Source organism: Corvus kubaryi, unplaced genomic scaffold (genome assembly GCF_017639235.1).
Source record: "Corvus kubaryi isolate FWS band 111438036 unplaced genomic scaffold, C.kubaryi_AGA036_p1.0 71, whole genome shotgun sequence".
Classification (NCBI taxonomy): Eukaryota; Metazoa; Chordata; class Aves; order Passeriformes; family Corvidae; genus Corvus; species Corvus kubaryi.
This window is the reverse complement of record NW_024582059.1, coordinates 11648254-11671758: the sequence shown is the minus strand read 5'-3', so window position 1 is coordinate 11671758 and position 23505 is coordinate 11648254. Positions and strand designations below refer to the sequence as shown.

The following is a 23505-nucleotide window of genomic DNA, read 5'->3' as shown; positions in this document are numbered from 1 at the left end:
ACAATACATCAGTGCGGATCAACAGTGCTTTAGAATGTTTAATTAAAAAGAGTGAAGTGAAGCCTACAAAACTCCAAAATTTGGCCACAGACAGCTTCTCATGACTTGCAGAGAACCCAAACCTCTCTGGTACTCAGGTCAGAATAGCTCCTATTGGAGTGTATAATTCTTATAAATAATTTCTTTTATTAATTAATTGTATTTATTTATTTTAGTTCTAAATCTTCAGACCACCACAAAAGTTGCTGCGCTTTGTCCCATTTTGAGCAACAAAGGTGCAACAGGAAAATGTGGGGTGAGATTGTGTTGTCAGAAAGCTGATTTCCTTTCCCATTCCCAATCAGTCACCATTTGCAATTAAAAATGTGCCTGCATCTCGACAGATCTTGGGTACTGGGGCATCTGTCTCCCCAGCACTCCTTGAGAACAAAGCTGCTGATCACGTATGTAAAATATAAAAAGGAACGTATAAAGCACAGACTACAGGAGAGCTCAGACCAGTTGCCAAGTGTTGAGAGGTCTTCACTTAGATTGGGTGTAAAGATTTGTACCTCCTTTGGCACTCCTCATGTGCCTTGGTAAGATCTTCTCATTGCAAGAAAAAAAACACCTGCATCAGTTTTCTGGGCCTGGTGTTTTTAAATCAAGTGGTTGTGTTTCAAGCTGAAAGATTTCCAAGGGAATAGAGAAAAGAAAGGAGGGGAAGAGAATACATGAACTCAGGATATCCCCTTCCTCTCTGCAGTAAAAATATCTTGTCCACCGGAGTGTTAAACTTGCTGTTTAAGTAGAAGGAATAGATGGGAAATATCAGTGTTCTATCTAAACAAGAAAACAGACCTAATATTTGAAATTCTCTAGCTATAAGTGGAGGAATATTGTTGGGAAAAGTACGGAGAATTCATATAGATTTAAGTGGGGAATTAATAGTGGGGTTTTTCAAAATCAAAAGCAAACTAACTAAACAAAAATGTCACCACCAACAAAAAAATTCTGTGGGTTGCAGTGTAAGTAATGAACCTTTGGTGAAAGTACTGAAGTGTTAAAGGTGTGTTTGTGGCCTGTGGAAAGGCAGAAGTGGCCAATAAAAGCTATCCTCCTGCTGGTGTTCAGAAGGGAATGAGGAAGATAAAAGGCTAAGGGAAATCAAGCAGTGAGGAAGGGAGAGTGATCTATGGTGAAAAAAAAAAAAAATCTAGAGAACTGTAGGAGGTTTACAAAGAAGCCAGTATATCAAATAAGGTATTTGATACAGATATGGGTATAGATCTTACAGTACCTTACTGGTGTATTTTCTTCAGTAAGAGTATGGATCTGAAGGCAATGGAAGCAGACTGACTCCTCTTCTTTAGGAAGAAAGATCTGAGCTGAAAGAAGCTTGAGTCCACTTCAGAACAGGAGTTGAGGGAAATGAGACTAACAAGGTCTTCATGTGATTACTAGCAAAGAGAAAGAGAATCCTTGAGAGAATGCTGTAGGCACCAATCGTGAGCATGGGCAGGGAGCTTCCTCAACATTAAATGCCCAGGTTAGTTTTGCTCAGGTCTCAGCTCTCACTTGACACACTATTAGTTTGTGTGGTTTCTGTTGTGTTTTGCTTAAAAGCGAGTTTTTGTTATAACATGATGGACTATCTCCTTCTCTCACTTTTTAGTGCTTTAAATAACTCAGAAATGACTGATCTAACAGCTTTGTAGAGGAGGTTTACGTAGACGAATTCTGCTCCTGGCCAGTAGTAACTTTGAAGTTAGGTAGTGTTTGGAAAAGCATCATTCATAAAAACAGCAGTAATGAAAGCTGTAATGAGACCAAGCAAAAGGGAGCAATTGTGATATTTGTACTTTTTTTCCCCCCTTAAGCAAGCAGAAAGACTTTTTTTAACTACACAGTGCAAACGAGACACCTGATGTGTCTGAATGGGCTTTGGTATTCAGTGGATAACCCAAACAGAAATTAGCAGTACACTAAAAGCTGTGCTGCAATTTGATTTATGGCAAAAGCAGTCTTCAAACAGATTTGGGTTTAGTGTGTATTCCTGTCTTCTCATGAAATGGGATCTGAAAATTGAAAAACCATGTGTGCTGACAGAGGAGGAAAGTGCTATTAATCAACACCACTTTTGTTCATGTCTTCAAAGCTGTTCTGCCACCTTTTTCATTTTTATCTCTTCCTTGGTTTTCAGCTTAGCAGTCATTTATAATCTGAAGTGAACTACAGTAGCAGAGTGACTTGTTCAAGATCAAGTGCTTCTATTCCTAAATTCTTTCCACTCAGGAATGTTGAATGTTTCAAGAATAAAGATGTTATTTTTTCAAGATATTGCAAATTTATTAATTATATATTAAATATAACTAATAGTCTTGTTTAAAAAAAAAAAAGAAACAAAAAAAGCAACTCTTATGAATTGTTATACTTTTTCTACATCAGATTCGGAAAAGGATCCAAAAATATGTCAGTCTTGAAATGACCTGATATGAGAAATTTTGGTAAACCAACCACTTAAAAAAAAAAAAAGATATGAGAAAGATATGAGTATATTTCTTCTTCATACAGAGAAGGAGTAAGCAAAAGCAGGTATTGAACCCATATCAGCAGGTTAATACCAAGTGTAATAATAGTACAAAAGCTTTGGTGTTAAAAAGGATTTCTCTTCCAGATGTGTTGTCTTAGCCTACACGTGAGTAGAGGAGAGAGCTGCTAAAATTGATGGTATTGTTCTTATTAATTGTGTAGTGCTTGGCTATATTCTGTAAATAGCACAATATTGGCATTTTTGTTGGATTTTCTGTGGATTCTGTGTTGCTTAAGTCTATCTTCTCTGTGAATTAGTGTGCCACTTCTCTTTCAGCAGGGAATGCATTGTTTTGCAACTTTTCTGTAGGGCAGAGGCTGATCAGCATTACATTACTGGAGATAATGAGAAACAATTCTTCATCTTTTCCCTGGAAGGTGATATGAAAAATGAGAGAGGATGAGTAGCCCAAAGATTATCAGCTTCACAGACTATATTTTTTGCAAAGCTACATACCTTGACCCTGGTGTTGGAGAGCTGCAGAAGCATCATCCTGCACTGTCTGATGTCTCAGTCATTGCTTGGTTGTTTGTCTCTGAGTTCCCACTTGTGTCTTAATTTCACTCTGATACAAGGTTCAGCAAGGCTGCACTAAAGCCAGGGCACCAAGTAAGCACTCCAGGTTTCTTTTGCCTGTGGTTGCAAACAAAAGGCTATGGAAATGTGGGCTTTTTATAATGTACTTGAAAAAGAAAGATACCTCCTCTTGACAGGAATAACTGCTCCCATAAACCCATGTGGCTGTAGCTTGTACGTTACCAAGGTACTTATATCAATCGAGGGGAAAGAAAAGCAGAGGACTGTTTGTTTCTTCGCTACCCTTACAACAGTATCATTTGTGCCTTTCATTTTTGTAAATGTATTTTTCAAACTCCATAAAAGCTTATGTCTATTCTACAACTCTAAAACCCTTAGTACACATGGAAGTGTGTAGTGTATACATATCTGAAAATGTCAGGGTTTTATTTGTGTCATACTTCTATAAGGAGGATGCGTACATGACCTTTGGAGTGCTTCATATTGGCAGAAACCACTGATCTAGACCAGTGTTTAATTTCAATTTAGAAATGTATTTTGCTTATACAGTACTCTAGTTTAAGTTCCTACACATGTTGTACTGAATGTATGTTCTTGTTTAACGTGTTAGTAATGATGTATGATCTACTGCACTCACTGTGAAATTTTTTGAGTAGGTATGTCATATTCTCCTGCCTCTGTTCATACACTGATGTTCTTGGCTTCAGCTTTTGTATCTAAAACAAAATAATGCCTTCACAGGTTGTATATTCTTTTACCTAACTTCTTCAACATGTTGAAATTTGTCCACTACCTCTACGAGTTAGCCAAAACCATTCTGTGTTATTTCACAGACATCTCATAAAGTAGGTAGGACTTTCTTGGTAACTTGCTAGGGGAGGAGGGGAAAATGAGTGCTTTTTAATCTGTTCCTTTAAGGAGGCAGGTAGGTATACGCTGGACAATGATGTTAGGCAAATGTTGTTGGTTGCTTGTATTTCAAGTTAATTTACTTGGTACTGAAAGATGGTCCTCTAAATGCTTTTGGTGTTCTTTCTGCAGCTCCTGTCAGTGGATGGCCATCGAACAGTATTAAATCGCCTGTAACAGCCTCCCCGAGTGAAAAAGCTACAACAGCATCTCAGCTAAATGAGCAAGACACGCTGGTTCAGCGGGCGGAGCATATTCCAGCGGGGAAGCGCACTCCCATGTGTGCACACTGTAACCAAGTCATTAGGTGTGTATCTGCTTGCTGGGGCGCTCTTTGGGGTGTACAGAACTGGCTGGATGGCCAGGCCCAGACAGTGGTGGTGAATGGAGCTAAATCCAGTTGGTGACTGGTCACCAGTGTTGCTCCCCAGGCTCAGTATTGGAGCATGGCCTGCTTAATATCTTTATCAATGATCCAGACCGGGATCAAGGGCACACTTAGTCACACTTGCTGGTGACCAAGTTGGGCAGGAGTGTTGGTCTGTTGGAGTGTGGGAAGGCCCTGCAGAGGGATCTGGACAGGCTGCGTCAATGGGCTGAGGTCAGTTTTGTGACATTGAGTAAAGCAAAGTTCTGTGTCCTGCACTTGGGAAACAACAACCCCAGGCATCACTATGGGCTGGGGCAGAGTGGCTGGCTAGCTGCCCAGCAGAAAAGGACTTGGGGGTGCTGGTCAACAGCAGCTGAACGAGAGCCAGCATGTGCCTAGGTGGCCAAGAAGGCCGATAACAACCTGGCCTGTATCAGCAATAGTGTGGCCAGCAGGACCAGGGCAGGGATTGTCCCCCTGTACTCATGACTGGTGAGGCCACACCTCAAATCCTGTATTCAGTTCTGGGCCCCTCAAGACAAGAAGGACATTGAGGTGCTGGAGTGTGTCCAGAGAAGGGCAACAGAGCTGGTGAAGGCTCTGGGGCACAGCTCTGGTGAGGAGCAGCGGAGGGAGCTGGAGGTGTTTAGCCTGGAGGAAAGGAGGCTCATGGAGGACCTTATCACTCTCTACAACTGCTTGAGAGGAGGCTGTAGTGACATGGAGATTGGTTCAAAGTAGTCAGCAGGTTTATCTAGAGTCAACAGTACTTTCTTTTATCATTACGGAAATAATGTTCCTCCAGTGATACGACATAGCCTTAAGATGTGAGGTTGGATATTAGGAATAAAGTTTTTTCACTAATAGGGTTGTCCAGCAGTGGACAGACTGCCCATGGAAGTGTTGGAGTCACCCTCCTGGAGGTATTTAAAAGATGTGTAGATGTGGGACTTCAGGACATGGCTTAGTGGTGGACTTGGCAGTGAACAGCTGGACTTGAGTGAACAGCTGGACTCAATGACCTTAGGTCTTCTCCAACCTAAACGATTCTATGATTCTGTTCATCCTGCAGGCTCTCTCACAGCAGGGCTTTGTTTTGCTTTCGTGGTTTTTGATTCTTTAGGCACAAGTGGTTTGAGGCTTCATTTTGGTAATGCAGAACAGTGTTTTCATGCATGGTTTATCTAACAAAACTGAGAATGAGACTACTTTGGAGGAAAAATATTGTGAACTGCTAACAGTCACAGTCTTACAGTGCCTTTTACAGAGAACCAGAAAGCTGGATGGAATGGAGTAAATGTAAAACCAAAGAAAAGTAAGAAAGTTACTTTTAATTTATACACCCATTCCAATAGAACCGGGAATTATAGCTAGTTGGAAACCAACCAGAGAGTATAGTCTTAGAAAGACTAGTCACAAATGTTGATTTCTAAACTGTAGTTTCTAATCGAGAAGAAGAAAAAATAACATCCTTAGAAGAAAAGCAAGTGATGTTTTAACAATTACTAGGACTGGATTGATAATAATTTCCTTCATTGCTGGATTTCAAGCTCTTTGATGGGCTCTTTGGCCTTTTGACATTAAGGTAGCTATTGTCCTTGACTTGTATGACATGGATAGAAAACATTAAGCAACACAAACAAGAGTTTGCCAAATGAGATTAAGTTAAATAAGTTCTGCTGATGCCATAAGATATCCTATCGCTAGCCAGAATTTTGTATGGAGGAAGAATTGAATCTGGGTTGCATTGTTCAGTCAGTGATTTCTGGCAATTAGTCATGATTGTCTCATCCAGGGAATTGTAATTGCTTTTATTGCCAGTGTGCAAATCATCCTCATTTTCATCTACCTTGCATTTTATTTCTTCCTTAAAATAGAAATGTCTTAGTTTATTGGAATTGGATTATTGGAAGAAACATATTCTTTAAAAGTGTTTTCTTCTTGCTTGTTCAGTCATTTGTATTGTTGAACTACAAGGGGAAAGTAATGATTTTTTGATAGTATTTTTTTATTTATTTATCTATGTCCCGTGTTTTCAGTGGACAAACTAAGAGAGTGTGGATTATGTTTCAGCATGATTAAATAAAGAGGCTTTTTTGATTAGAAAACTTTGAAAAATGAGGAACTCCATAAACTGTATAATTTTCATTCAGTATAACAGAAAATCAGCCTTTCCACCATGGGTTTTTGTAGTCTCTTGAGCCCTGGCCTGAATTCTACATCAGAACCAGCTAGAGCAAATCACTTGATCTTTAGGGGTGAACTGAGTCCACCTTGTTTGCTTCCATGAGATTTCTGTTCTGGTAGTTCACTACCAGTTCAGTTAGCACTGGGTTAATTTTAGAAGACTCTTTACTAATGGATCTGTGATGCTTTGGAAAAGTTATTCCTACTTCCACTGTATACATCAAGGAAATAAAAATATATGAACCTAATTCTCTTGAAGCAATAGGAAATACTTACACCAATTCCCAGCACAGGTGCACCTATGCATCTTAATCCAATTTTTTTGCTTCATTGCAAAATCAAAGATTAATATCAAAAAAGGTGTACGTATTTTTGGGATGAGATTCATCTGATTCCTTGAACAGTTTGGCCTATATAATAATTCTGTCTGTCTTTAGTATTCTGTCCTTGTTCTCTGGGCTTTGGATTTGTGTCTAGAAAATAACACAGAAGAAACCACTCACTTTCTTTTTTGTAGTGTTATTTTAGTTTTAAACCAAACACAAAGTGCACTATAAGCTGCATCTTTCATACAAGAGACTTCACTGCCCTTTACAGCAGCTGTGGTTTATCAGGGTGTGCTGGTGCTCTGTGCTGTGGGTTCTCAGTCCTGAGCAGTTTCCCTCTTCTCTTGGCCCTTAAATCACTTTCTGCTACTCCCACTTCCTTGTTTTGATCCCCATTAAAAAAAGAGATGAGCTGCTGCCCTCTAAGTAGGGCAGTGTGTTAGTCTGTGGAGCAGCATTTACTCCTTAGTGGATATGTGAGGACAAACTGCAGAGCCCCACTTGACTCTGCTTAAGCCATTGTCATCTATTGTAAGTGACACCTTTTCATGAATAGTAATTGGTAGCCACATCTGACTTCTTTGTAATTTGCTGGTGGTGTTTAAATCCTTATATTTCTTCATATGTTAAATGCCTACTCAATAATTAAAAGCGAGTGTTCTGAGGATAAGTTGATGTGCATTAATCAATGCCAAATATGCCTCATGTTCACAGCATACAGTGGATTTGGAAGACTGCGATGGCATTTTGAATTCAAGTTTTAGCATAACTACACTTCATGCCCTCAGTGATAGCTTTATCTATGAAAAGGTAGGAGGAGGATCAAGTGACATTGCATTGTACATCTGTTTTGAAGCCAAAATGCATTCTGGAGTTGGTTACTTTACACTCAGGCATAGAGTAACCATGGCTGGTTGAGCCAAAACCTTTCTTAGAGACACTTATAACTTTTTAATATATCTTCAATTATTCACACAGTGATTGTCTGAAGGTTCCAGTTTTTTCCAAAGCTTCATTAAGTGAGCTTTTCTTTCCATGTCTAAAAGAATCAAAGCTGGAGGCAAACTAAATTTCTCTTGATCTACTTGCTGTGACGGTCTGGCAGACTTCTGGCATTTCCTGATGAAGACTTCTGGTTCCCAGACAGCCGTACCAAGTTCTGCATTGCAGAGTTGGCTCTTCCTTTGAAGTCCAAATGTGTTTTCCCTGGATCACCATTGAGAACATATTCTTTGGCATGTCTGCTCTGAATGATGATTTGGCTTTGTCACCTTTTCATAAAGCTTAATTGTTTTTAAAGGCAAAAGGGAAAAAGTACAAACAGTGCTTCCCTTCAGCACCTCCTATACACAAATTGTATACTGTGGCATTTTTATCCAGGAGAAGAAGAAACTTCGAAGAATGTAGAACTGCTGTATGGTTAACTGTGAAGTGATTGGCCTTCCTAGCAGATGTGCAAATCCTTTTTGATCTCTCTACCACCAAATTTCAGTTCTGTCTTGCTATCACAGTACAAGCCACATGAGGAACTAAACTATTGGCCTACTAATATAATATATCACAACCATACTGAAGAAGTTATATTCAGTTACAAGTGTTAAGTCATTGAAATTGCACTTATATTCCCTGTATGTTGCTTACTTCTCCTTTCAGTTTGCCCCAATCTCATTGTTACATGCAGAACCCAGATGTTTGAGGTGACTACTAAAATTATGTACCTGGTGATCCTTTGGAGCATAAGATTCTACAAATACTCTTGTAAATCAATCAGAATCTCTTTCAAAAAAAAAAGAAAAATTACTAGTTGATTTTCATCTCTGAGTTCCATTCATGTGGCCCAGGTGGCGATGCCAGAAATTTGTTAAGAAATGCTCAGCATGTCAGAGTAGCCCGGGGTAGAGGCACATTCATAGCCAACTGTTGCCAGCTGGGTCATGCCATATTCCATTTGGACAGTAGGAAAGTGGGGTTTTAGCACTACTTTTACAAATATGTTCTAGTTGACAGAGGCATGTGGGATTTTTATTGGTTTTGTTTTTAAATGGTGAAGGAAGGAAGGACAAAACCATCTACAGCCATCTTCCTAGCGCAGTATCCCCCCAGCTCCTTCCTGTCACCTTGCATGAGTGTGGGCATCCTGCCCCCTTACTCAAGTTGGGACTTTAAAGTTCTTTTCAAATTAATAGAGGAAATAAATACCTTTCATTACTGGAAGCTATCATTTTGATGGCAAAATTATGCAGAGTCTGGGAACACCTCCAAGTTCTGAATATCATGTTTTAGTGTATTTTACATGGCAGGTGGTTTTTTTTCCTCTTTTTTTTTTCCCCATGGGCTTTGGGGCAGCTTTTAAGTTGCAGGTATCATTAAGCTGCAGTATCAGCTTGACATGTTTAAACTGCGGCCTGATTGAAAGTAAAATAGTATTTAGAAAGTGTTCTTCTGGACATGTGCGCACAGGGAGCCAGTCCACTAATGGAACACCTCGTAGACATTGTGCAGGGCACAGCCCCAGCTGTCTGGAGGCTTTGGGAAAGGAACTCCGTAGGTGCACTCTCAGACTGTTCCCGGTCTGTCTGTGTTCCTGCGCACTGTCCTGAATGGCTGACCTCAACATGTCGGGGCTGTAAACTCTGGAGAGCTAAACGCAGCAGATGTAAAAATTCCTTCTCCTCCTGTTGCCAGCATGCTTGCTTCCAACTACAGAGCTAACTGAGCCATCATTTCAGTGCAGATGGCCAGAAACTCAATCCTACCTGGAGCTGGGAGAGCGTCTTTAGTGTCAGCCCCGTGTTAATGAATCTGTTAAATTAGCCTGTGCTGACACGGCGCTCTGAGGGCACTTTGTTGTACATAAGGGCTTGTATTGTTTGATCAGTACATAACTGAAAGGGCATTGATGTAAGAAGGTGCTTGTAGAGCAGTGGGAGGGTATCGGGTTAGGTCAGTGTTTGCACTGCTCAGGCATCCGCTGGGAGCGGGGGCCGGAGAGCTGCGCTCAGCCCCAGCTCCCTCCTTAAAGAGCTACAGGCTTCCCTTCAGGAGCCCTTTTTCACTGCGTTCCCTCCAATAAGCAGAGGTGAATAGAAGAAACTGGCCCAGATTAAATATGTTTATCATTTTACGAGGTCTTTGGGTTATCCTAAATCGGTTTGAGTCCCTTGTCTTTGACTTCTCATCCTGCTGAAAATACATAGCGTCGCCAGAGAAAATGTAGAAGAGAAATTAAAGTCTTCACCCTCTATCCTTAATTAAGTTGCCCTCTGTCCTCAGCCCACTTATATTTCCATTTTAGAGTCTACATAATCAAATTTCAAGGCAGATTTGGGGGGTTTGTTTGGGTTTTTTCTTGTTCGTTTGGGTTTTTTTCTTTATTGCTCTTGCTTTGTTCGTATGAAAATCTTACACAAAAATGTTCTTGTAGCTTACTTGGTTTCGAAAAAAGTATTTAGCAGCAGGTTGTCATATTAGTACCTTTCAGGTTTTTTTTCATTGCAGTATTAGATCAGGAAAAAAAAGAAATTAAGCACTGCTTGAAAGAATTACATCTTTATTGGTATTGCAAAAACAGGAAATCTGGTGAGGGAGATGAACCACAAAGTTCATTTCAAACCTAAATTCTGGAAGGTTGAGTGTTGGTGGGACCTTGGAGGCACCTCTTTAAAGTAAATGTGTTCACTAAAGAAATTAACATGCTGAATATATTTTAGATAAATATAGGGACAATGATATATAACTGGGATTCATGAGTTACAAACTGAGAAGTTCTTGTTGACTGAGAAATGGATGAATTTCTTTTCTATTAGCTGCATTGCATTAACCAGACAAATGCTATTAAAAGCATTGTTATTTTGCATTTGCAAATGATAGACAAAGTGTGTTTAGGAAAAAATTTACCTATTTTAATACAAAAAAGTTCGTCCTATAACTAGAATGGGTTATCCTGTAAGAAACTTGTTGAATAGGGACAGTGATTGAATTTTTGTCTCAGAAGAAGCTGATGTTATCTGCTCCTAGTGGGGTCAAGTCTACTAATATTTGTAGTCTCAATATGAATGCAGACTATAGGAGAGTTGATCATGTCGCTGAGTCAAATATCTCTTTGCAGTAGATGGAATTGGAAACATCCTTCTTCCCTTCCCTAGCAGATACTTCAGTGCTGCATTTAATGTAGTTCTAAACAAAATTTCTGAAATGCAGTGAAGTGAAAAGAATTAGTGTTTATTGTGAGCAGACGTTTCGAGGAGATCGTTCCGTGGAGATGGATGCAGTCAACGCTCAGAGCTTTCTTAGGGCCTGTGGGAAGAAAGAGGGATGGAGCAGTGTGTGTGAACAGTGTAGTAATGGCACAGAGCTATTGCAGGTAAGTCTATTAACAGCTTTTGCAGGAGCCAGTCCAGGTGCATTTGCTGACAGTATCTCTTCTTTCTAATCAGAGGACCCTTCTTGGTGGCTTTGGGAAAGTCATGGCATCCAGAGGAGTTTAATTGTGCTCACTGCAAAACCTCCATGGCTTACATTGGATTTGTGGAAGAGAAAGGGATGCTGTATTGTGAGGTCTGCTATGAGAAGTTCTTTGCCCCTGAGTGTTCAAAGTGCCAGAGGAAGATCCTTGGGGTAAGTGACCAGCAAGCGGCCTGTTTCTTGGTGGGAACAATAATCACAGTGTTCAGTGCTTCTCTGCAATGAAATTCCATTTTACCTGACCCAGTCTGCGTTCTTTCAAACATACTCTTGACTCACCTTTTCAGCTCCCATCACATACAAAATATGGCTTTGGATCTTTTAATGTTGAACCTTTTCAATCTCTTTGAGAAAAGGTGTTGTAGTTTCCTTGGCTCTTCCAAGCTCAGCTCCTGTTTTTGTGAAGCTGTTCTATAGCTGTTGCGAATACCAAATTTTCTTGAGCAAAATGCTTTAAATTGGCAGCTTTTTACTGGGAATGGGAATGAAGGGGGAAGTGGGGGAGGGAAGTAAAAAGAAATAATCCTCCTTAGGTGAGCTGAGCATTAAGAACACACTGTTTGGCTAGATGTGAAGTACTGAAATATTCCCAGCGTCAATGTAGATGGAAAGACGAGTTATCCTACTCGGCACTGATATGGCTCATTTGAGCCTGCCAGCTGATCGGCTGCTGTTTCACTGCAGACAGCAATGTGTCTGCATTCTTGTGTAACTGGGGTCATGCAGGCCTCTGGCAGCACAATTCTCAAGTCATATTTGGCACTATAGCATCTTCCAAAACAACACAAGCAATTGTGATTTTCTGTGTGATGTCTTCGGATTAACTCTTCACAGACTTCAGGAGAAGGCAGGGATGCTGCTTTTCTTATTTCAGGGGACCATTATGGGTGAGATGTTGATTAAAATTAAGAATGTGAACAAATGAGTTGTTAAAATCTGTCCAACTCTGTCAAACCTTCCAAAAACCCCAAAGGATTGCTCATGAAAAATAAGGAGATGTACCATAAATAAAGCACCTCATTAAGTTTAACATCGCAGAACTTGCGTGCACAACCCATTTTCAACGTAGCAGTAGGAAACGAAGTATTCTTGAAATGAATCAAGTGTGGAGGCATGGCTACCACAATCTAGTCATCACATCGAAATAATGTGTTCCTCACACTTTTTTCTAATCCCCACAGGAAGTAATAAATGCTTTGAAACAAACTTGGCACGTTTCCTGCTTCGTGTGTGTGGCCTGTCATAACCCTATCCGCAATAATGTCTTTCACTTAGAAGATGGTGATCCCTACTGTGAGACGGGTAAGAAGCAGCAAAACCAAAGTTTACTGCAGCTGTGCAGGAGAGCAGAGCTCAGCAAGGTTGGGGAAAAAAATAATTCCCTTTTCTCAAGCTTCACATTAGAAGTGCCCCAGCAATTTCATGTAACTTTGGTATGTCAATTCAAAGCAACAACAGCTGCTGTAGACACTTTAAGTTTGCAGCAGGAGGAGTTGGTGAGGATTTCTTCATCAGCTTCAGCAGCAGCAGGCTTCTTGTCACTGAATTTACCTATTCCTATTAAGTCCTCAGCTGTAGTATCAGTGATACATCAAAGTGTTAGTTTTAGGGTGACTTTCTGCTTGGCTTTAAAATAATCTGAAGTTTACCTAAATCTGCTTATTTACCAAACACGAGCAAATGCCAGTGGAGTAATATGTTTTTCTCTGAAAAGCCTTATTCACAGCCTGAGGGACTTCCAAGAGTAAGCAGTCTGTCCAGGTTGTTTTTTGCAGGATCAAGGATAAAAAAAACCGTTAGGGGAAAAATACAGTGATACAATTACAGCACTTGAAATGCTGATGAGCAATATTATGTGAATGATGTGGCTTAGAAGTTCAGAGCATTTCTAGTTTGGTTTTTAGCACTCCGGCTCATCATAACATTTTGTATAGAATCATAGAATAGTTTGGGTTGGAAGGGACCTTAAAGATCATCTAGTTCCATCCCCCCTGCCATGGGCAGGGATGCCTTCCACTAGACCATGTTGCTCAAAACCCCATCCAGCTGGCCATGAACATTTCCAGGAATGGGGAATCCACAGCTGCTCTGGGAAACCTGTTCCAGTGCCTCACCACCCTCACAGTAAAAAAAAGTCTTCCTATTATCCGATATAAATGTACTCTTTCAGTTTAAAGCCATTTCCCCTTGTCCTGTCACTACATGTCCTGGTAAAAAGTCCCTCTCCAGCTTTCCTGTAGGCCCCCTTCAGGCACTGGAAGGTGCTGTAAGGTCTGCCTGGAGCCTTCTCTTCAGGCTGAACAACCACAACACTCTTAAGACTTTCCTCAAAGGAGAGGAGATCCAGCCCTCTGAGCATCTTTGTGACCTTTTCTGGACTTGCTCCAGCAGGTCCTCACCCATCCCATCTCGGGAGCCCCATTGCTGGATGCAGGACTTCCAGTAGAGTTTCAGGAGAGCAGAGCAGATGGTTCAGAATCCCTCCCTCACCTGCTGGCCACTCCTCTTGTGGTGTAGCCCAGGATACAGTTGGCTTTCTGGGCTGTGAGTGCACATTGCCAGGTTGTCTTGAGCTTTTTGTCAACCTATTATTATTATGAACAGTTTTTATTTAAGTTGGTTTTCTAGTTTGCTTAAAACTTTCCGTGTGCCCCTCTGAGCTAGGAAAAAATAAACAATTTGTAAAACAATTCCCACAAAATGGAAAAGAGACAAACTTATATCAAAATTACCTGTTTCCACAGTGCATGCTGTGTTGGAACTGTCAGTTGGACCCTTGTTATGGTTTTCCTTCTATTCTTAGGAACATTTCAGTTTCACTAGATGTAGAAATGGATTGACCAGAAAAGATTTAGCACGAAATTCTAATGACCTCTTAGAAGCTAAGATTTCCCTCTGAACTGATCCCAGAGTTACTCGCAGTGGGTGCCATGGAGAGTGTTAGGTACTGTAAGCATGAGGGAAGGAGGCCAATTTATCCAAAATCCCTCTTGTCACAGCTGCTTTAATGAGGTGTTGGCAGATACAAAAGGACACAGTAGGTTATTGCTAACTTGGTGACACAAGTAGGGTAGGGTGTTGCTTCTATTGAATTTGTGGAGCAGCAGAGGAAGTGCGTATACAAGCAGCATCCTCCAGTGTGACAGCACGGTGAAATTTCATCCTGAAGCAAGGAGAAACCCCTAATCTTGGAACCATTTGATGATTCAAAAATAGTACTGGAGGAATCAATAACTCTCCTTTGGGTGGAAAGCTCATGACAGGCTTTGTTCTCTTAAGGTTCAATTCTTGTTCCTGCCACCAAATGACCCACATGTTGTGCAGTGCATTGATTTGTGCTACTTTTACAATTCCTGTGCAAAATGTGCCTTTTTCTATACTGTGAGCAGGAAAAGCTGTGGTAAGATATCAAGTATACTACACTTCTTGCAAAGTTTATTTCTGAGATAGAAAGTTGCTAGCACAAGTTAGTGCAGACACAATCTGTGAGGTGTTATTGGCAGTGATACTTTGTAATGGCTCTGGCTCGCTAACTAGATGTTAATTTGAGTTATATTAATTTTTCAAAGACTTTCAGTCCAGCTGGAGTTTTGAGTCTATGACTAATTTTAAAGAAATAAGGAGTAAATGTCATTGCCAACTTTCCTTCTTCCTAGTGCAAAGGAGAGTTCTAATTTTAAATCTGTACTTGAAATTACAACAGCAGCAGCTATTAGTATTAAAAGGGGTTTAATCTGCAGAATGTTCTGGGTTTAGATGTTGAGGCTAAAATTGAATTAAAAGTCCAGATATCTACAACTTTGAACTTTTTTGAAGTGCAGAGTTAGTAGCCTAGTTTTGAAAGTGCTGTGTGCAGGAAGTACTGATACGTGACTATGTAAGAAGTCTGCCTTGGAAGGCTTCTGTGGTATCGCAATTCAAGCATGCAAAAGAAAGCTGATGCCCTTCATTCTGCCTTATCTACTGCCCTTTCTTCAGAAGAAAAGCCAATAAACTTATCAACACAACCACAGGCCAACTTACAGAAGGTTTTAACTGCCAGCACCAGGAAAATATCGGTAAGATTCCGTATGATCACAAATGCAAAGGGCTGAAAGAGTATGGTCATGAGACTGTGTCCTTCAGGGGTTTTGCACAGTTCTGTTGTACCATTTGATGTTTTTATTGTCTTTCTTCTTAAACACTTAAAAATTCATTCCAGTAGCATGGAGGTGATCGGTGAAACAGTTTCTTGCCACTGGCAGCCATCGAGGGCTTTGCTATTCCAGAGCACTTGTGTTCCCCATCCTGTTGAGATATCTTCTACGAGGGTGCATTTTGAGGGAGGTCATCACACAAAACACTGTCTTACTAAACAAAACCAGGACTTTTCTCTTGGGCTTGACACATCCGATGATCTTCTGTGGGCTCTGTTGTAGTAAGCATTAGAGCTTCAGCAGGTCTGTATAGTCTAGGTGAGAAACGAAATCCACTTCTACTCTGCTTTCCACCCCTTATAATTCTCCTTTGAAAACAACCCCTGGCATCAATTTCCCTGTCAGAGTGTTATTATGGTAGTAACACTCTGTTAACTGGTAGATGGAGTCCAGAGTTTCATTATGGCTGTCACTTTGACTGTAGTTCATCCTATGGAGACACAATGCTGCATGACGTGATTGCTGTGGTAGCGTGCTGGTCCCAAATTCTCTCATGCTATAGCAGTAATGCCACTGTTGTCTCTGCAGGAATAAAACATTCGCTTCCTAGAATGGGATGTTTGAGAGTTGAAATAAGTGAAAAAGACCGGACAACTTGGGGTGGGGAATATGAATGGTTCAATGTCATTTGTTTTAGTCCCTTCTCCCTGGGATTGCTGGAGGAGCTTCTTGTTCTTCATAGTAATGAAGAGGAAGGGTTTGTTTGTTTGTTTTGGGGATTTGTTTTGTCATTTTGTTGGTTTTTTTTAAAAGCCATGTAATAAACTCTAGTGACTAGAAAGGTATTCCAACTTGATCCAAATTTCTAGACTCTAGTTAGCACAGAGCCCTAATGATTACATGGTTTTGAGTAGTGCAGTCTGGGGCAACTATTGTGCCAGAAAGTAGGTAGGAGTTCATTACTCTCTGAGGAGGTCTGTAGTGTGAACAGCTGGAGTGTGCTTTCAAAGCAGAGTTGGAGAGAATGTAAGGAACACATAGAGTTCACGTGGGTGCTCTGCAAGGAGCACACATTTCCCCCTCTCCAGCACACTGTCGATCTCAAGGAAATGAAACACCGGGAAGATGGAAGCATTGCCCACTTGAAAGAATGAGGAAGAAAATTGAATTAGCAAGGAGAAATCAACATCCCAGTCTTTTGATCTAGGAGCTTTTTATTTAATATACTGAGTCTTATAAACTTCAGCAAGTCTGAACCTATTGCCAATGAAAGAAAAGAGCAAAGCTCTCAAGGGGTCAGCCTCACCTTTCTGCATATGCTTTAAAACCTGTTTGTATCTCTTTGCAGATTACTATGCCCTTTTTGGTACGATGTGCCATGGCTGTGAATTCCCCATTGAAGCTGGGGACAGGTTTCTTGAAGCTCTGGGCCACACTTGGCATGACACTTGCTTTGTATGCTCCGTAAGTAAAGCTGGTCTACCTTTAAACAAGCCCTGGCAGCAGTGCTTGTGCTAACCTGACCCATATGGGAGTTAACAGCTCTAACCTCTCTCAGTCCCCTGAGCCCAAACAAAAAGTGCTTTCCCAGTTATTTGGAAGGTGTGTTGCTATTGTAAGCCTTTGGTACGGGTGCGAGCGAAGGTGTCCTGGGCTGCAGCCTGGTGTCCCAGCATTTAACCCTCGATGTTTACTTCCTCAGAGCAAGTGTTGAAGGTTGTAAGGGAATGGGCTGTGTTTCCAAAGTAGCAAGAGTGCTTTTGACATAAGGACACTGTAGCCAAGGTATTGCTTGCTAATATTGTATGACCAAAAAAACCAAAAAAAGAAGCCCCAGTCTTAATGATTGGGGTTTTTTACTTAAATTCTGAACCTAACTCTGCTCCCACTTAAACACCTGTTGTCTTAAGAAAGGTTATGCTTACGCCAACCACTAGTATTACATAAAAAGAGGATCCCTAAAAAAAAGATAATTCTTACTCTTTGAATATATTTGTGCATAGAGCAATACCATGATTTGGCATTCTGAATAGTTATGGCGTAATTCATCCGTCTGAATTGGATGTTCTTTTCTTTTTTTATCCCATTTCAGGTATGTAATGACAGTTTGGAGGGCCAGACTTTCTTCTCCAAGAAGGACAAGCCACTGTGCAAGAAACATGCCCACTCTATCAACATCTGATGCTTGGAGCTCATCTTGTGTAACAAATGTACTGAGCAGAAAGGTTAAAATGTCCATACTCAATAATTGGTTAAAATTATTTATATACAATTTTTCTAAAATGGGAGAGAGATGTGGAAACTTGCAGAAGGGATTGTACACTAATTTTTCAGAGCATTTATCATTTACAGTTCTGCTTCGTAAAAAGAAAGGTATTAGGAATTGCACCCAAGCCAAACAATTAGTGTCTTTATCTCTACACTTTGCACATTACTGTGTTTCATGATTTTATGACCACATTTATATCTGTTTCATTATGAGAAGTGAAGTATCTATAAAAATAAATACCTGGTATTAGAAGTCTTGGTCTTGCTGCTATTCAGCAATAAAAGGAGATTGGATTCCGCAATCCAGATCACTTTATTTCAGTGATGTTTTTAAAGTGTGTCCAGAAGTATTGCAGCTAAACTCCATTAAAAGGAACTCAAAGACAAGATTACAGAAAATATATAGTTCCAAATATAATTTTTTAAAATATAATCTAATTTTAGATTTTTTAAATCTATCTTGTGTGCATATAGCCTCCTACACAATTACATGTACCTGTGCCTTTGCAGTTAAATTTCTGATGGGTTTGCAGAGGACAGAGATTTTTACAAAGCATTTACATAGCATGTTGCTATGCTGGTGAAAAAGAATAGTTTAGAAGATGCCACTTAAAAGAAAACATAAATGGGATACTTTTCTGTAACTCACGTGCTACCAGAACACTAGCCAAAACCCCCTGCTGCTGAGGGTGTGTTTGATAGGGTGAAAATGTCAGATCAAATCTTAAGGGAGCCGGGATTTCAACTCTTCTGTTTGCAGTTCAGGTTTTAGGTAGCTTTAAGTGCCTTGGAAAGGGGAAATTGTGCTGAATCCGCAGGTAACAGTGTTTTATATCCAGAATGTGAGATTCTGGTGTTGAATGAGGGAAGCTGCTGAAGTGCAACTGAGGACACTGGTTTTTTTCTCAGTACATTCTTTACCATGTAGCTCATGAATATGTATATTGGTGGTGTGCCAGGTAGCGTACTGAAAACTTAACTTTCTTGCTCAGCTGTTAGGACTTTAATTAGTTTAGGTTTTATTTTTTCTCTTTTCTTCCAGCTGTAGGGAATGTATTGTTAAATAATACCACAGTGGTTTAAGCAGCTCAGTATCTCTCAGATCTTGCAAGGGAGCAGAGAGACAATGCTGTCATTATGCATTTACTGCGAGCCAGATCAGCCAATTCTGTGGCTTGATAAGAATTTCGCGTTTGCACAGAGAGGCAGCGCAAGACCAGTGCACCAGCTCAGTCCCCCTTAGCCTCAAATTAGGGCTTAACTGGTCTGGAGCAATTGCAGGCAGGCAGGGAGGAGGTGGTGGCCCTCTGCACAGGGTGAATTTCGCTTCAAAGAATTGCACAACAGAGAAGGGGGCTCTCTTGGGACCAGAGCAGATTCCTGAAGGCAACTGAATTTACATGCTGTTTGATTCAACTGGGGTGTCAGAGCTGAATTGTTAGTCTTTAGAGTGCTCTTTCTAGGAGACATTAAACATAACCATTTACTGGTTTTGTTGTTGTGGGGTTTTTTTACTGATTCAAAGGATAGTTTTATCCATAAAACCATGGATAAAGAAGTCACAAAAATTTACCATGGTTGAGTAAAGCAATTGTAATGAGGAACATCAACAAAAGAGGAGGAAAGAAAACCAAAATTACTGTACTGAGATATGAAAAGATATTTGGCTTTTTATTAATTCAGTGAGACAGGTTCACATTGTGGGACTGTTTCACTTTATTTCCTGAAGTTGGTTTTTTTTTCAATATTACCACATTTCTTTTTTAACTTCCAGTGGTACAGAAGAAATTTGGTAAATTTGGTGAATGTTGGTAAATAAGAAGAAATTTGGTGGTACGGTATAAAGCTGTTGAAGATGTTTACACTCTTGTAGATGTACCCTTTTGTGAGTTTGGCTGAAAATTAGAAGGGTGGAAGCAGACTGGACAAGATACAGTAACATCTAAGCCAGGTTGCTTTTAGAATTAAGTGGGATGTGGAGAAATGGGACCTACAGACTAGGTTTCACTGGAGCTTTATTGCACATGCGTGAGGAAAGAGGGGGGAAATGCACAAGAAAAGTTGTTCAGTAATTTCTGTGATTCAAACCTTGCCATTTTAATGTAGGATAAAAACTTCTCAGTTTGTCATTATCCTTAAAATCCAATCAAATTTTGTTTAGCCTCATAATTTTAATTGGAATTTTATTTTTTGATTTGTAAGCTCTAGGGTTTGAAATTTTGCGGTTGTTAGTGAATTTGAGGACAAAAGCCTGAAAGGCTCCAATAGAAGTGCTTCATTTAGGTGCTTTGCCTTTTAATTTCTGCTTTTATCTATTTGTTTAAAATTTTAAAGGAAGCATAGAGTCACTGATAGATAATGAATATTTAATGGCTTTACCAAATTATATAAATCAACTAAAAGGAACATAATTTTTATCATTATTTTAATAAGTGAGATTTTAGTAGAGCACTTTATAATAATGCCATATATCTCACTGAATATTTATTACCTATTTTTGTTGTTGTTTAGAACTATTTCATCCTGGTATTATTTTGTTTTATTTGTAAGCCTGCCTTTACCTCTACAGTCTTTCGGGGTCTGCGTGTATGTATTTAAAAATACTTCTCTCTACATGCACACAAATGCCTGTGCATTGAGAGACGTACTTATATACGTGTATTTGAATGCAGGCTTGACATAGCAAAACCCAGCATTATTCCATCATCATTTGGGGATTTTGTGGGATTCCCAACTGCACACATATAGCATTCATGTTATGAGGGAATGTTACAGAGTCAGGAGAGATATATTAGTAACCTAACTACTGTAGATTTTTGCATGCATTTTCAGTCAGTCATTGTTTTTCTTTCAAAACTGCCTGTGAGAGAATTTGGCTTAACCCTGTTTGAAGGTAGAATGTCTTTATAAGTGAATAATTGATCCATGATGACAGTTTCACTATGTTGTAATGAAATAATTCAGGATTACATGTAAATATAAATGCTTAATATAACAATTCAATCAACTTAAAAGGAGGAGTTGAGTTGTGGTTCAGTGTGTGTTGGTCTGTTAATTGTGTACTTGTTTCTTCACAGAGCTACTTGCATCATCTAGCCATGTGAGCTACTTTTCAAACACTGTTTTATGCTAAACTACCAGCTGTTAAATCCTGGTGATTTCTTTGCTTGTGTTTAATAATCTCTGGCATTAAATTTTGGCTGTTCACGTTTGCAAGTGTAATTATAATTGAAAAACATAACAAGCAAATAAACCCTACTCAAAACTTGAAATTCTCTGTCCTCACTTATTTTGTGGTTGTTGGATATTTTCTTTTCCTGAATCATAGTCACTAAAGGAAAGCCATGATTGTACACAGGAATAGATAGCATTTGAGCTGCTCATTCTTCAGGTCTTGTGGTTTTTTTAGAATGGCGCTTTGTTTTTTAGGGAAGGACCAGGGGGTCCTGGTGACATCGAGGTGACCATGAGCCAGTGATAACTCCTCTGTGACAAGGAAGACCACTGGCCTCCTGGGGTCCATTAGGCAGAGCATTGCCAGCAGATGGGAGAAGGTGATCCTTCTCTGCTCAGCCTTGATGAGACCCATCTGGAGAGCTGAGTCCAGTGCTGGTCTCACCAGTACCAGAGACATGGCCATACTGGAGTAAAGAGCTAGGAAGATGGTAAGGGGCATGGAGCATTTGTCATACAAGGAGAGGCTGAGAGAGCTGGGATTGCTCAGCCAGGACAAGAGGGGACTCAGGGGGAATCTCATCAACGTATATGAATACCTGGATTGGGGAGTCAAGGAAACAGAGCCAGGCTTGGTATGTAGTGATACCTCAACTGTGAGGATGGTCAGACATTGGCACAGGTTGCCCAGAGAGGTTGTGGAGTCTCTATACAGGAAGATACTCAAAACCCGACTGGACACAGCCCTTGGACTAGTCAAGGTCCCTTCCAACCTCGGTGAGTCTCTGATTCTTCATCTTTTCTCAAGATGGATGGAAAGATGTAAGTACCATGTTGAACACTGTAGAATATGTAACAATGTAAAACTTACATTGGCCAATTACTGTTTATTTGCTATCCTTACTCCATTCTGCTGCCCATCCAGAATACTTTGCACTGTTTGTCTGGAAAGGTTTAATATTTTTCCTAAGTTGACACTGTCCGAGGAAATGCAGCCTGCTCTGGCAAGCATTGTCTGGTACTTTATGTAGCCTTGGCCTGCAGCAGTCTCTGTTTTCACTGCGGGACACTTAAATGTCTGCTCTAACATGGCCAATTCCTTCATGATAATACCAGTCTGGTAAGAATCCCCTTAGCTGAGCATCTCTTAACCAGGCAAATGCACTGTTGTTTTCTACCTTTATTTACACAGGCAAAGGAAAACACTGCACACAGCTCTATAAAATTTAGAGGCAACTTTACAGAAAACTTGCCTCCCCTTCAGTGTTTAGGCTATGAGCGAGACAAATGCAAGTCTATTTGCAAACAGTACATTAAGCTCCAGAAGCCAAATTTTTAAAGGCATGAAGTCTGCATTTGACATTTTAATGGCAAAGGTTTGGTTTCTATCAATCACAACATCGTGTAACATTAAAATGCACCGACCAAAAAAAAAAAGAGATCTGTCATTCATTCATTAAGATGTTGTAATCCAGTGTAAGATTTATAGGCTTAAAACTCAATGGTGTGTTTTCACAATAAATCCACTTTCACTGCTCAGCACAGAACAAATCTCTCTGTCACTCAAAATATTTGCTGGTCAAAATGCCCTATATGAGATCTTCAAAGGGTTTCTCACAGAATTGCTTATAAATCCTTTTTACCAGCAAAGGCTTAATTTAGGTTCAAGTTTTACTTTCTTGGGACGTTGGTTAATATCTTGTGCTCAGACAAGATCTTGGTTATATCAGAAACACATAGGGCCTAATTTATTATTAGCAGTCTGGTGTTAATTAGGGGGAATTACCAGAAATAGTTTGCTTGATGGAAATTTATTATGGTATCACACTTTACTGATGGCAAAATAGGAGTCACTGAAAGAGTGCAGCTCCTTCTCATAACCAGCTAATTAATAAGGTGCCAAAATTCCTCTGAGAAGGGTTTGGTCCTAACTATGGGAATCTCATAGAGCAAATGGTTCCTATGCAGTATTTAAAATTTAAAAGAGGAAAAGAGAGACGAGAAAAAGCTGCCCAGCAGAAGTCTCAAAAGTGGTATGGCTTTTTCTTGCATTTATGAAAGAAAATATTTAGCTGTGTTTCCAAGCTCATTAAAGAATGGCTTTTCTCAGACAGAAAAACAACAGCTAATTTATAATCTCGTTTGGTATGCTTGAACTTGGTTTTCAGTTTTACTTGTGCATACTGCACACTACAGCTTGTAATTTTATGAATTGGGCCTATAACGAGCTTTTATATTATTCTTTATCGCTTTGCTTAATGGTCTTTTTCATTATCATTTGCCAGGAAAGTTGAGGTTGGCTTAGATAGGAAACTGAAAAATAGAGCCAATCTCTGATAAGCCCCCATCTATTTTATATATGGCAGTTTGGGGATAGAAAACCACTGTGTCGTTAGAGATCTCGTGAAAGTTGTGTGAGAACAGCTTGTTATAATAAGATGGAGTGAAAGGAAAAACATCTCTAAAGAAATCTAACATCACCACACTAAAATTTATGCATGGCTGATTTTTTAAAAAATGCTTGAGATGATAGGGTATGCAAGTTGTAATAAAGCACCTTTG

At 39.9% G+C, this 23505-nt stretch overlaps 1 protein-coding gene across 10 annotated transcripts in view; it reads left to right on the top strand.

Moving 5' to 3' along the window:
* The window catches only part of PDLIM5 (PDZ and LIM domain 5), a 136417-nt gene extending 115376 nt beyond the window's left edge, over window positions 1-21041 (top strand). For all 10 annotated transcript variants that reach the window (XM_042049955.1, XM_042049960.1, XM_042049959.1 and 7 more), the window contains 5 exons: window positions 4151-4325; window positions 11338-11518; window positions 12547-12667; window positions 16850-16965; window positions 17594-21041. In XM_042049955.1, coding sequence (XP_041905889.1) covers window positions 4151-4325; window positions 11338-11518; window positions 12547-12667; window positions 16850-16965; window positions 17594-17683 — 683 coding nt within the window. In that variant the 3' untranslated portion in view covers window positions 17684-21041. The remainder of the gene's footprint in view (window positions 1-4150; window positions 4326-11337; window positions 11519-12546; window positions 12668-16849; window positions 16966-17593) is intronic.
* Window positions 21042-23505: the final 2464 nt, after the last annotated feature.